At 41.4% G+C, this 14645-nt stretch overlaps 1 protein-coding gene across 1 annotated transcript in view; it reads right to left on the bottom strand.

The window, feature by feature from the left end:
- gpr158a (G protein-coupled receptor 158a) overlaps positions 1 to 14645 on the bottom strand; it is a gene marked incomplete at both ends in the record, with an annotated part of 100639 nt that overhangs the window by 3576 nt on the left and 82418 nt on the right. The window contains 4 exons of the mRNA XM_083901318.1: positions 1464 to 1569; positions 5494 to 5632; positions 8335 to 8573; positions 13241 to 13350. Of these exons, the coding sequence (XP_083757444.1) occupies positions 1464 to 1569; positions 5494 to 5632; positions 8335 to 8573; positions 13241 to 13350 (594 nt within the window). The remainder of the gene's footprint in view (positions 1 to 1463; positions 1570 to 5493; positions 5633 to 8334; positions 8574 to 13240; positions 13351 to 14645) is intronic.

The following is a 14645-nucleotide window of genomic DNA, read 5'->3' on the forward strand; positions in this document are numbered from 1 at the left end:
ACCGGGACGAGGGCAGTAGTCAAATTTAACTGTGATGTTCGAACTACAGCCGTAGATCAACGTACCGAGGTGCAATCTCTCAAACTTATTGGCTAATTTCCAATGAGCAGACTTCCTCTCTATGGATTGTATGGGGAGCTGTCGGACACTTCCTGAAGGACCCAAGTCATTCAAGGTTAATGACAGTTGTCAGAATAAGGAGCTATTTTAAAGGTCACATAGAGTGGTCCTGTTGCACATATATGTGAGTTATGGAGGTCTTCTTACAACTTGTTATGCTCAAAAACCTCCTAGTTGCTGTAAACGAGCCGATAGAAATCTGTCTTTTCTGACGCTGTTCCCCAGCCGCGATATTTCAGACATAAATCTCACACCCAGAAGACAGAGTGTGTTGTGATTGGCCAGTACCCGGAAGTGCTACTCATTATCAAAACATTGTTTTAACAGTGTTTAAAAATAGCTTCTTCACGACTCCCCGCCTCAGTCCCTTTGACGACCTTTGACTCGGAGTCAGACCCAGAGTCAGAAGACACTGTCGCTCGTGAAACACCTCCACAACGGATGTTATTCTTCTTCTGCGGTTCAATGTACGCAACCGGATGTGCCCGGACTAGTGCCCGGAGCAGGACGATCTGCTGTTCAGGAGAACCGCTGTTTACGTAAGCGGACCGGGTTTTTTCAGAGATCTCGCTGAGCCTGAGATTACAATAAAACACAGCGTTCTCAGCAGTGGCTGAACTGTTTGTCTAGAACATTGGTTCTCAAAGTGCGGCCCGGGGGCCAATGGCGGCCCTGCAATGAATTACAGTTGATAGTTTTAATCCAGGAGCGACTAAGCTTGTTAAATGTTTATTGGACATTACTGGATACAGACCAATAAGTGTAAACAAAAATACTGGGTATTTACCTGGTTTCTATATGGTGAATTTTAGTGTATTATTGTGTTATAAGCTGGTAATAAGCAGGTAGCTACAGCCCCCAATTACTAGCTATTTACCCAGTAAATATATGGTAACAGAAATGTGTTACTTGGTATTAACCTGTAATTAGAAGGTAAGAACAATGGCCAAAATACTGGGAAATTACCCAGTAAATTATAAAGCGTTATTATATTAACGCTTAAATTACTTAACGCTAAATTGTAGAACTGCAATCTGGTCATTAAAATTATTACAAATGGGATTTATTTCTGTTATTTTTCCTTTGGCGACCCTCAGTCCAATGTTGGGTTCCTAAATTGACCCTCAGGTATCAAAACTTTGAGAACCCCTGATTTAGAACCTTCAGGGCTTCGTAAACAAGGTAATGACGCAGATAAACACTAAAAAACAGCGTTAATTGGAACTTCCGGTCTAGGTCCGCTTTAACATATTTCAGCACAGGTATCCGTGACAACAGGTCTCTACATTCCAAACTCTACAATTCTTCTTTTTGTGGCAAATTAAAAGTAAAGCGAACGTTACCTTAGGAATGAGTAGAAGGCCCAGGGTCACTGTCACCGTTAAGTGGGTGTGTGTGAAGAACAGTAGCAGCATCCAGTCTGGATGAAGCTCAGGAGCAAGAGTGAACCTTTGAGGATGCAGAGGAAGAAAAGAGATTAGATGTTGAGAGAGTGATACAGACGGAGCCGAGAGAGACAGACGCCAGCAGACTTAATGAGTTTTCAGCCAAAGTAGATTTACACACCGTCTGTCCAGGCGTCAAGTCCACCTCCCTCGCATAATGCACCACTTGAGTGATCCGTCTTCCCGCAAGGACACGATATTTTTTTGCCTCAGTCTTTCAATTGGATTCACAACAATAACGGGGAGTGACCTCGATCCGGTCACAAGATTCAAACTATTTATACGTCTGGAGAAAAAGCACTGGACGAGATACGAGATAATTACCGGCCTTATTGTTTGAAAATGGGCTTTCATCTCTTTCAGTGAGACCCGGTTCAAACTCAGGATATGAAGGCATGTCCTGTCAGATGCTAATTCAGCCGCCGGGATCAACGTACCGAGGTGCAATCTCTCAAACGTATTGGCTAATTTCCAATGAGCAGACTTCCTCTTTATGGATTGGATGGAGAGCCGTCGGACACTTCCTGAAGGACCCGAGTCATTCAAGGTCAACGACAGTTGTCAGAATAAGGAGCTATTTTTAAAGCTCACACAGAGTGAGTCCTGTTGCACATATATGTTAGTTATGGAGGTCTACTTACATACATTAACTTCAAAAACCTCCTAGTTGCTGTAAACGACCCGAGAAAAATCTCATTTCTGACGCTGTTCTTGTGATTGGCCTCTGTGAATCTCTGATAAAAATCTGTGAATTCTCCGATGTTTACATAATCACGCTGACGCTCCGGTGCCGCTTTTCAATGCGTGCGCTGTAACAGGGTTTTTTTCCGCTCCTGCTGGTTTGATCTGTCGGTGTTTTATCTGTGTTTGGTGTATGGAGGACCATACCTGACATATCAATAAATAAATAAATAAATGCATAAATAAATAAATAAATAAATAAATAATGCATAAATAAATAAATACATAAATAAATGCATAAATAACTAAATAAATAAATAAATAATGCATAAATAAATAAATACATAAATAAATGCATAAATAACTAAATAAATAAATACAGGAATAAATAAATAAATGCACCAATTAATGCATAAATAAATAAATAAATACACAAATAAATGCATAAATAAATAAATAAATACACAAATAAATACAGAAATATAGAAATGCATAAATAAATAAATAAAAGCTTTATATTTATTTCTACATTTCTGTTCACCTTCATTTATTTATTTCTGTTCACCTTCATTTATTTATTTCTGTTCACCTACATTTATTTATTTCTGTGTCCGTATGTTAATGAGGTAGGAGGTCCTATTATTATTAGTACTTATTTATTTATTTCTGTATTTATTTATTTATTGGTGCATTTATTTATTTATTTATGCATTAATTTATGTATTTATTTATTTATGCATTTATTTATTTATTTATTTATTGATATGTCAGGTATGGTCCTCCATAGTTTAGTGAACATGAGAATGGTTTATATGAGCTTTTAGCTGAGTTTCTGACCTTTCTGTGGGTATGCAGCATGTCTGTGTTTGTTAAAGTTAGACGTGGTTTTATGACGCTTTTGTCGCTGCGTCTGACGCTGACCCTGGTAAAGAAGAGATTAACGCGATTAAAAAAACATAACGCGTTAATGACGACCGTAATTAATTAATCGCGATTAATTGCGATAATTTGACACCACTAATAAAAATAAGTTTGGTCGCACTAACAGCTCATATCATGTGGCTGACTGGAAAAATAACTGGGACACAGGTTCGTGACTCCGAGTATCGCGATTTCGATTTCGATACGCGTATCGTTACAGCCCTAAATAAAAGCAGCCTAAATGCTCTGTGTTTTAAGGATTAAAACCAGGTCTAAACCATTGAAGGTCCATTAAAGTCATTTCCAAGAACAAAATGTTAAAAAACCCAATCAAAACTCTGGTTTTCATACGATAAAGTCAGCCTCATACGCCGACGATACAACGTTTATCTGTAAAGGATGTTATCGTATATAACAGCGATACGACACATGACAATAGAACACGGCTATGGTTATTTGTGTTGCCTTTTTTTTTTTTAAAACAAACACAAATCACTGCGAGCGGCTCATTAATTTTTTAATAATGCGATGGAGCCGAGCTCTCAGAATGTCAGCGTCGGGGTTGAAACGTCTCATTTACAAACCGCGCGGCAGCAGCAGCAGCAGCAGCAGCAGCAGCTCTCTGACGTGAAACAAATAAATACATAAATAAATAAATAAAAAATCTGCTCCCAAATGAACGGAGGCGCAGAGTCTGGCGCTCGAGCCGATATGTGAGACATGCAAACGAGACAATCTCGTGCGGAACATAAACGTCAAAATGACGACAGCGAGCAAACGCCGTGATATTGAATACGCGGCGGAGTAAACACACGGGACGCGGCGTAAATGGAAGTGACGGCGTGTGCGCGTCGACTAAGACGTTTGTGGGCTAATTATGTTTTATCCTCGGCGGAGCAGACGGATGGAGGGTTAGTTAGATAACGTCACAGAGGCAGAGGTTTTTGGTTAAAGACGTGTCAGCGTCTGACGACGCAAATGTTACTCTAGTTAAATGTATATCTGCTCGACGAGCGAGTGTAAACAAAAACAAACCAAAATGGAAGAGAGGGCTTTTTTTTTTTTGCATTTCTTTACTGTAACTGACATTAATGAGGCAGTTCGCTGACTTTACGTCTGAGCGTCTGCTGAAGTTTTCACCGCTTTCTGTTAGAAACAAAGATCCAACACATTTTCATGAATAATTTACCATCAGCTGGTTGGAGTAATATCATGACTTGAATGGCGAATATATATGTGGGTCTTTGTCAGGGATCGGCAAGTACGTGTGGTGGATATTTTGGGGCCAAAACATCGACGTCAAACGTCTCAAACTAACAGTTTACGCCCAAACCCGTCTGTCTCCATGACAACGGCAGTGTTTTTATTTTTCAAACCAAAGTTCAGGTTAACTATCAATTCCCTTATTTCACATGTGTCAAACTCAAGGCCCGGGGGCCAGATGTGATTAATTGGTCTTAAAAATTGGTGTTAAAGGTGAAGTAAGTAGTTTATAGTGCCATCTAGAGGAGAGGCTGAAATTTACAACAAAGAACTGCTGCTCTGCTCACCCCCCTCCCTTCCCTGAGCGCTACGGTGTCCTCAGCCGGTCAAATGTCGTCCTCGTCGTCTTTCTCCGTGTCAGCAGATGAGGTTCGTGAGGCGAGGGAGAGGGCGGAGCTACCGCAGCCGTAGCAGACGAAGCTACAAGTAAAGCGACGCTTGATTTGTTCTCTCGCGTTTGTCCTTACAGGCTCCGGTAGAAAAACATGGCGTCTCTCTGCTAACAGTGGCTATGCAACCGCGGTCCGCGACCGTGTTATTTTACACGACTTTTTGAAACACTACGAAAATGAAACAAAAACTAATATACAGCGACTAGACAATGCAGGAGCACATAATATGTATAAAAAAGTGGATTTTGGGTTATATAAACCCATAAATACTACACAGTGTCCCTTTAATACAGGTCTATGCTGCTTTAAGGCGTGCGTTGGCCATTAACTACATTCCCCACAATGCACGGCGATTGCGTTACCCGCAAAGTGACGGCATCACCATCGCGGACCCCGGGTTACTATATCTACAATGCATCATATTTGTAACTTGAATAGGTAATAAATACAGAAAGTAATTTAGAAACATGTTACGGAGTAGTTACCGTTATTTGACATTATATTATTTGTATTTATTCCGTACGACAGTAACATCTGGCCCTTTGAGGGGAACCGTTATGCTTGATGTGGCCCTCAGTGAAAATGAGGGCCACAATGAAAATGAACCAACAACCTCCAAGCGTCTATTTAACTTCCACACACCCACGAGTGGCCGGCGGCGGACCGGTTACCTGATGACGTAGAATATCGCAGACAGGACCAGCTCGTTGTGGACGGCGATGGCCATGTAGCGAGGCTCGTGGAACGCCGACGGCACCGTCCTCACGGCGTAACACAGGTACACGGACCACAGCAGGAAGAGGAACTCGGCTGCGGAGAGGAACAAGTAAAGACAGGATGAACACACACTATTCTGCTTGGTTTAGAGCATTGGTTCTCAAAGTGCGGCCCCGGGGGCCAACGGCGGCCCGCAGAAACATTTCTGGCGGCCCCGCAATGAATTACAGTTGATAGTTTTAATCCAGGAGCGACTAAGCTTGTTAAAGGGATACTTCACCGATTTGAATGTGGCTTTGTATTGCTAGAATAGCAGTAGTATTTTTTAGAAAATGTGCTTCCCTCTCTCAGTTTTTCACTGAGTTGTAAAAAAATCTGTTTTCCCTTATCCAAATGTGCCCTACTGTGAGTCAAATGACGCGTTTTGCATCACAGTAGGGCAAATTTTGAAAATGGGTCGGTGAAGTATCCCTTTAAATACTTATTGGACATTACTGGATACAGACCAATAAGTGTAAACTGTAGAACTGCAATCTGGTCATTAAAATGATTACAAATGGGATTTATTTCTGTTTTTTTTTTCCTTTGTCGGCCCTCAGTCCAACATTGGGTTCCTAAATTGGCCCTCAGGTATCAACACTTTGAGAACCCCTGGTTTAGAGAAAAATTCGGTCCATGAGTTTGAGGGAATTGGTCCTTTAAAGGTCACATAGAGTGGTCCTGTTGCACATATATGTTAGTTATAGAGGTCTACTTACATACATTAACTTGTTTTTATGCTCAAAAACCTCCTAGTTGCTGTAAACGAGCCGATAGAAATCTGTCTTTTCTGACGCTGTTCCTCAGCCGCAATATTTCAGACATAAATCTCACCCCCAGAAGACAGAGTGTGTTGTGATTGGCCAGTACCCGGAAGTGACATAATCAGCATACCCGCTCTCAGAAGCGCAGCTCCCCCCTCTGGAACGGTGGATGCACTGCTCCTCATTATCAAAACATTGTTTTAACAGTGTTTAAAAATTAGCTTCTTCACGACTCCCCGCCGCAGTCCCTTTGACGACCTTTGACCCGGAGTCAGACCCAGAGTCAGAAGAATTATTCCTGAGTCTCTGTGACATATTAGGAGGATTTTATGATTTATTACATAATGCACCTTTAAAGTTTCCGTGAGGAAAAAAAAGGTGTTTATGAAGCAGAAAACAAACGAGAAAAACACGATTTAAAACATATTCTGCGAAATCTGCACATATTCTCCTTTATTTGCGCGTTGTTTTTAAAAAAAAAAAGTAAATTAAAATTAGACCGCTCACTGTGAGTGTGTATGTGTGTGTGTGTGTGTGTGTGTGATTTATTGCATCTTTTGAAGTGCGTGTTAAATGTATGACGTCAGAGCTGACTCCCACGTTTCTCCAATGCAGACTTATTTTTACCGCCTTACGGAGAGAGAGGAAAAAAAAAGACAAGAATAGAAGAATCTACAGTAACGCAGCAGCACGCCGCCTCTGCAGGGGGTCCATTAGTTTACCCACAAGTCAAAAAAAAAGACATCGGGTTTTTTCCTCTCACGAAGCCTGAGTCAGCGTGGTGCAAAACAGAATGCAGATTCACCCCCCCCCCCCCAACCCCTCCCGGGCGTCTTTGATTCCTCATCTGTCTCGAGCTGCTGCTGCTGCTGCTGCTGCTGCTGCTGCTGCTGCTGCTGCTGCTGCTGCTGCTGCTGCTGCTGCTGCTGCTGCTGCTGCTGCTGTGCGAAATACAGGGGGGTCTGGGGGGTTAGACCCACGGTGTGACGTGTGTGGGGACAAAATTTTTTTTTTTTTTTCTGGAGCTCGAGTTTCCAAAAAATGATGTAATTTTTGTTTCTTAAAAAAAAATTTTTTTTCTTTTTTTTTGGAAGGTCCAGATCTTACGGAGCATGAAAAAAAAAAAAAAAAAAAAGGTTGATACTGATACTTTCAGGTGCTCACCTGAAAGTATCAGGTGCTCACCTGAAAGTATCAGGTGCTCACCTGAAAGTATCAGGTGAGCACCTGAAAGTATCAGGTGAGCACCTGAAAGTATCAGGTGAGCACCTGATCGTATCAGGTGAGCACCTGAAAGTATCAGGTGAGCACCTGATCGTATCAGGTGAGCACCTGAAAGTATCAGGTGAGCACCTGAAACGTTTTTTTCTTTTTTTTTTTTTCTTGTCCCTTTAGGGGCTCCGTAAGATCTTGAGTTTCCAAAAAATGATGAAAAAAAAACCGATAAAAAAAACAAAAACTTTTTCATATTTTTTTGGAAACTCGAGTTAAAAAAAAAAAAAGTGTAATTTTTTTTTTCATCATGTCACTTCAAGGGGCTCCGTCATTTCTGGCTGTTCTTTTAAAATATATTTAAAGTTGAATTTTGGTGACTAATTGGTGACAATAATGGTGACAAATATTTTTTGCCCTAATGGTTCAGCCCTAGTTTAAACATGTTACAGTGTCATTGAAAATCATGTTGTCCATCCATCCATTATCTACATATATGATCTACAGACTTAATACACTTTGCATGCTTTCTTATCCTTTATAACCAGACAAAATGTCAATTATTTTATTCGTAATTTTGCATTTTTAATGTTTTTATGAATTGCTTTCCAAATGGCGCTGTGGAAAAGGCCCAAACAAGCCCACATCTGACAGGGAAAAGAGACAATACTGCAGCGTGGCACCTGGGCTGGTGAAAGAGTATTGTGAAACAAATGGCAGATGGGACCCCCCCCCCCCCCCCCCCGATTATTAATGGGTATTTCGCACACTGGTTCTCACCGACAGCCATCATGTAGTCCCAGCGATCCAGCAGGCACATGCCAAACTGCAGCCCGTCGGGCGTGTAGCCCACGTCGATGAGGGCCGACTTCCTGTCTGGGTTCTGGCAGACGGCAGACGTCCAGGCCACCAGGAACCAGCAGACGATGAGGAGGATGATGCCCAGCAGACGCAGCACTCGCCAGCTGGTCATGTAGGGGATTCTCTGGGCCGTGCGCGACAGGAACACCTTCAGAACTCTGAGATGGGAAAGAAAAACACACCGTCATCGCTGTAGATTGGTGCATTTTTAAAGTTTCCAATGTGTAAGAGTCCGTCACATCTAATGGGTACGACTGTCAGGAAGCACCACACCGATACGCTCGCACTTCGCGTGACCGCAGTGACGCCGCGGTTTGCGCGTATCGGAAAAAACTCCAAAGGTTTCTGAAAAGCTGAGAAGTTGCACGTCAAAGTCAAAGCGTGGTTATTACGGTAATTTAACTCGCGTGCTGTTGCAGGAAGCCGGAGGAGAGCACGTTTTCATTTTTGCGGCACCGTTTTTTGCACAATGACATAAAAACTCAAAGGAATGTTGTTTTTTGAATACGTTTCACGCTGTTGAAATTTACAAATTTAACGGGAAAAAACTGGTGTTTGTGTACAACGACAGTGTCCTTGCATGCAGTAAAGTGTAGATAATACAAGATTATGAAAGTTAATCTGGAAAAATGGGCAAAAAGCGCTTAGTTACAGGCCAAAAAAAAAGAGTCTATGTGGACATTTTGAGAGTGTGACCAAATAAAAGACTTAGGGCCAATTCCTATCTTAACCCTTAATCTTAACTGGCCTCAAAACCAAGTGTTGAGGGTTATTTTGTCACTTAGAAATGGGACACCCCTTAAATGCAGATACGTCTTCAGACTGTAGGGGGCAGAATAACGCCAAAGCTCCAGTCTGTCAACTCCAAAAAAGAAGAAGAAGAAGAAGAAGACATTTACGTCAGGATTATTTATTCTGATCCGTTTGTCAGTCAAGTTATTAGGTTGTCAGTTAGTTATAAGATGATACTCATACAAATATTCAGCTGACAGTTACCACACACCACGACTTATTGAAAAGTAAACCACACCGGCCGACTATTGACAAAAGATGGTAAAATAAAAATAAATGTTAGGCAACAATGACGTCAGTAATCCATAATATGGGCCTAAACTAAGATCATTTTTATATCTCTATTAACAAAGAAAATACTTCATTTGTATCGCACTTGTTTCGCTGCTTTCGACGCCATCTTTGTTATGTGAAAACACGCAATGCATTCTGGGTAGCCCTTGCTCCCAAGGGTGGTCTCGGAAAATCTCAATATTGAGGGCGATACAGCCCTTAAACTTGACCCTCAACTTAATTTTTCTGAGAATCGGGACAGAACTTGGACTAAAGGGAGAACATTTTTGAGATTGAGGGTTAAGTACGGTGGCCATGAGGTGCAAAACACAACACAAATCAAAAACACAAACGCAAATCAAAAAACACAAAGCAAAAAACACAAAGCAAAAAACACAAAGCAAAAAACACAAACGCAAATCAAAAACACAAAAACATTAACTCAAAACGGAAACACAAATCACACAACACAAACACAAAAGCAGAAAACACGAAAACATTAACTCACAACACAAATGCAAAAGCCACAACACAAACAGCGTTTTGAGTTAATGTTTTTGTGTTTTTGATTTGCATTTGTGTTTTCTGATTTTCGTTTGTGTTTTTTGATTTGCGTTTGTGTTTTGTGATTTGCGTTTGTGTTTTGCACCTCAGGGCCACCGTAGTTAAGCAAGGAATTGGAATTCACTCTTATTCTAGGTCTACAAAATATTTACAGGCTGATTTTGACGCGTGATGATCCTAATGATTTGATTTTATTTGCGTATCAGTTCATCCCTATTGAAAACCTCCTAAATATGAGCCCGATAACACGGGAATTATTTGTTTCTTTCCCGTGATGTCTTGAGGATTAACGGTTAGCGACGTGTTTATTATGGTACAGTTAAGGAGGATTTGTCCTTAAACTCAGTCTGTTGTTCAGATCAAGCAGGCGCTAACGAAACAGAAGCGATTTTTACTTTTAAATTTCTGACTTTATTTATAAAACTCGACATCCGGCCAAGCCGGGAAACGATTATATGAGATCTTATGACACATATTTCTTATTTTGGGGTCAAAATTATTAATTTTTTTTTTAGTGAAAATACGTGAATGAGATTACACACAGTTTTCCTGCAGTTATGTTGAATTCAACATTAGGCTCCTATCTAACCCTAAGGGAACGTTCTCTAAACGTTAGTTCTTGGGTGACCTTAGGAGAACCTTAGGGGAACGTTCTTTGAACGTTGTGTGTTAGCATGGTTTACGCATTTTTATGTAACGTGCCAAATTCCAAAATGGCCGACTTCCTGTTGAGTTGAGGTCGTGGTCCCGGTTGACTTTTTTTTGTTCGTCTTTGTCGTGGTGACATCTTTCCACCAAAGTTTGTGAAATTTGGTGCAATAGGAGGCGCTATTGAGCCATTTTGCACCAACATTTCCGCGTCCGTTTTCAACCGACGTTTAAAGCCACAAAAACGCGATCCTCGGCCTGTTATTATTTCTGATTTCATACTTTTTTTTTCACTGTAAATGTGTTGAATGAGATCACACACAGTTTTCCTGCAGTAATGTTGAATTCACAGACTGGAACAGGAAGGATACACATGAGCGCGCGTCGCTATTCTTAGTCCTCTGCCCTTCATGCACATTGATGAAGTGTCCACCGCGCTTTACCACTAATGAACCCCCCCCCCCCCCCCCCCCCCGCCATCAAAAATTGATCCGTGCGATATGTTGACTCGCAGCTCCGAGGGTTTACTCGGCTCGCACTCGCAGCATTAGCCGCGTCCTCCTTAATCGCGTCGTCTTTCGCCTTTTTGACAGATGCACCACCTGACAAAAAGAGCCGCAGAAGAACAATTTGCGAGTGCGTTACTTTGAATAAGGCGGACGTCTCTAGTCTCATTATCGCTTTTTCAGCGAGAGTAACACCCTCTTCTCTTCTCTCACCCTCACTGAATCCCCTGGCTCTTCTTTCTTTTCTCTTCTTCTCATGATTTAAGCTCGTAGTATGTGGTGATCGTCTGAGGCCAAAGCACCGGGATTTAGGTCTTTAGGACGCTGAGGGGTTTGCTTAGAACTGGATTCTGCAACCTTTGGTATTAAAAGAGCAGGTTTTTGTCTCTTCTCCACTCAAATAAAATGTAATTTGGAGCTGCAAAAAAACCCATAAAATGAAGATAACATCGTGTAAATCGTTTTTTATATATAGATATATTATATATATTTAAATCTAAAATGAGAATTAGAGAAGACCTGCTGGTTTCTGGACTCTGGATAGCATTTTGGCGTAGACGTGTAGGACGTGACGCCTATTTCAGAGGATGAAATATTAAAGCGCTTTCATTTATGTTGTGTTCAATTTGAAAGAAAAAAAGAAAAAAAAAAATAGAGCTGCAACTAACGATTATTTACGCAATCGATTAATCTGTCGATTATTTTCTCGATTAATGAATCGTTTGGTCCATAAAATGTCAGAAAATTTCAAAAAAATGTTGATCAGTGTTTGTCAAAGCTGGAGATTATGATGTTCTCGAACGTCTTTGTTTTGTCCACAAACCAAAATGATTCAGTTTTGATGATTTCTTTGTTCATGTGGAGCAAAGAAACCAAGGAAATCTTCACATTTAAGAAGCTAAAACGATCAGAAATCTTGTTTTAATCATGAAAAAAAGCTTCAAACTTAGTAATTTAGTAATCGATTAATAATTGATTCATCGATTCATCGTTTCAGCTCTAAAAGAAAATGATAGACATCATTTTTTTCCAGAGCTACAGGGAGCCACAGTTAGCAGTTAGCAAATACTTCTAATGTCATGTTATTATAAATAAAGTTGGATTCAAAATGTTTGCTTCACACACTGCAGATCGTATACTCGCGTCATAACGTCATCAGCGTACAGTTTGATTCACGTTTGCCTTCAAGATACACGAGAGCAGCCGAGTAAATTCACGTTCAATGCAAAAACCTCACACGAATCATATCCAATAAATCAAATAATAAATCAGAGTCAGGGATTTATATATAAGAAAAGTCACGACGTTGTCACGTTGTGTGGTTTTTAAGCAGACGTAAGCGCGTTATTGAGTTTCCAAATTTGAATGTTTGCTGCCAAAAATCAGCCCCCGAGTGCTAGAATACTGCGACGCATCCATTTTCGGGTTCGTTATTTGTTTGTCTGATGTAAAAAGACACCGAGCGAGTCGATCAAAGTGCGTGTGTGTGTGTGTGTGTGTTCTTGTACTTGCAGCATACTGAGGACCAGTGAGGGTTTTTAACCAACAAAGTGAGGTCATTTTTACAAAGTGAGGACATTTTGGCCGGTCCTCACTTTGTTTTCATTGAAATCACTTCCTTAGGTTGTTATAACATGCTATACTCAATTTGTCAAAAAAAATTTTTAAAAAATTGTACAATTTTTGTAAAATTTTGGGTAAATTTTTTTTTCTACTTTGGGACCAAAAATTTTTTGTCAAAGATTTGTTCAAATTTTGCACGACATAGTATAGTATGACGTTTTTGTCAAATTTAGGACCAAAAATTTTGAGTCAAATTTTTTCAAAGAAAAAACAAAAAAAATCTAAAAAAAATTCCAGCCCTTTCTGCTCTGGGGCTCCACCTGCAGACATTTAATGGTACTGCAACCAGTAGTTCTTTGTAGATGTCATTCATGAAGTAGATATATGTAATTGTATTGATTTATAAAGTGGAAATGCTGGTCCTTAGTATGCAGCAAGTACAAGAATGTGTGTGTGTCTGTGTGCGTGTGCGTGCTCACCTGTACAACTTTAGAGTCAACGTCCCGTAGACGGTGGCGAAACCCAGCAGACGGACCCATCGCAGGAGGACGCACCGGAAAACACTCGGCTGGAAATAGAGAATCCCGACCTGCAGGAGGACACAGGGGCGAGAAGACGGTGAGTGATGTGAGAGTGTTTTCCGTCTGGACCAATCGGGGAACTCGACTCAGAGGTCGTGGAAAGTTGTAAAGTGATGTCGTTGATAGCGGAACGTTAGCTTAAAGGTTTTCTTCTGTTAGACCAGGGACGATTTGGGCGACGCCCTACCAACTAGGAGGAGAAAGATCTAACCAATTCCAAAGATCCTTAGCACTAATATTCCTTTCAGTCGTCTCTGCCAGCAAAGGTAGTTATTATCAGTGTTCTGGACATAATTAAACTGTCATTGTCCAATCAGAATCGTCAGATTCAAGTCACGTTTTATGGTTCCGCCTCTTCTGGGGCGATCTGACTGACGTGGAGAATCGGACGATTGTGTTCGTTTAATCGGTCCCAGCACTAACTGATAAGTACACGTAGTTTGACCAGTGCCACGGAGTTCACGCTTTCATACGCGTTAGCTGTTTATGGCTCGTAGAAAGCGGACGGCAGTCATTTGAAGCTACGTTTCGCGAGCTTGTTTGCTAACATTGTTGGGGACCGTATCTACAGTATGTTCCCCGGATGGGGTCGTACCTATGTTCCCCGGGTCCTATGTTCCCCGTTTTCCCCAAGAAAGGTCCACTTTGTATGTGACAGGGGAACATAGGACCCATAGGACTATGTTCCCCGGTCACATACAAAGCGGGGTACATAGGACCCGGGGAACATAGGTACGGTCCCCCCCGGGTCCCATGTTCCCCGCTTTGTATGTGACCGGGGAACATAGGACCCTTTTTTAGAAAAAGGGTCCTATGTTCCCCTCTTTCACCCAAAAGGACCCGGGTGAAACCCCCATACCCTTACCCTAACCCTAACCCCTTAGCCTTACCCTAACCCTACCCCTTGCCCTAACCCTACCCCTTAGCCTTACCCTAACCCTACCCCTTGCCCTAACCCTACCCCTTAGCCTTACCCTAACCCTACCCCTAAGCCTTACCCTTACCCTAACCCTAACCCTAACCCTAACGCTTTACCCTGGAGCTCCACACCCAGGCTTCCACAAAGTGGGGAACATAGGACCTTTTTTGGGAAAAACGGGGAGCATCCATAGGTACGACCCCCCATTGTTGATGTTTGTATCGCTCAGGGTTTAACTGCAGGTTAAACTTCACGCAAATCAGACAATCTGACTGTTTCGTGTAAGAGAGTGTTGTAAGATGCATTTAGCAACACATCTAAATAATGATTTTGACTGATAATTTGACGCGACTATCTTGTCATATTTTTGTTGTATGTGTCTGG

Source organism: Microchirus variegatus (assembly GCF_963457635.1).
Source record: "Microchirus variegatus genome assembly, chromosome: 15".
Lineage (NCBI taxonomy): Eukaryota > Metazoa > Chordata > Actinopteri > Pleuronectiformes > Soleidae > Microchirus > Microchirus variegatus.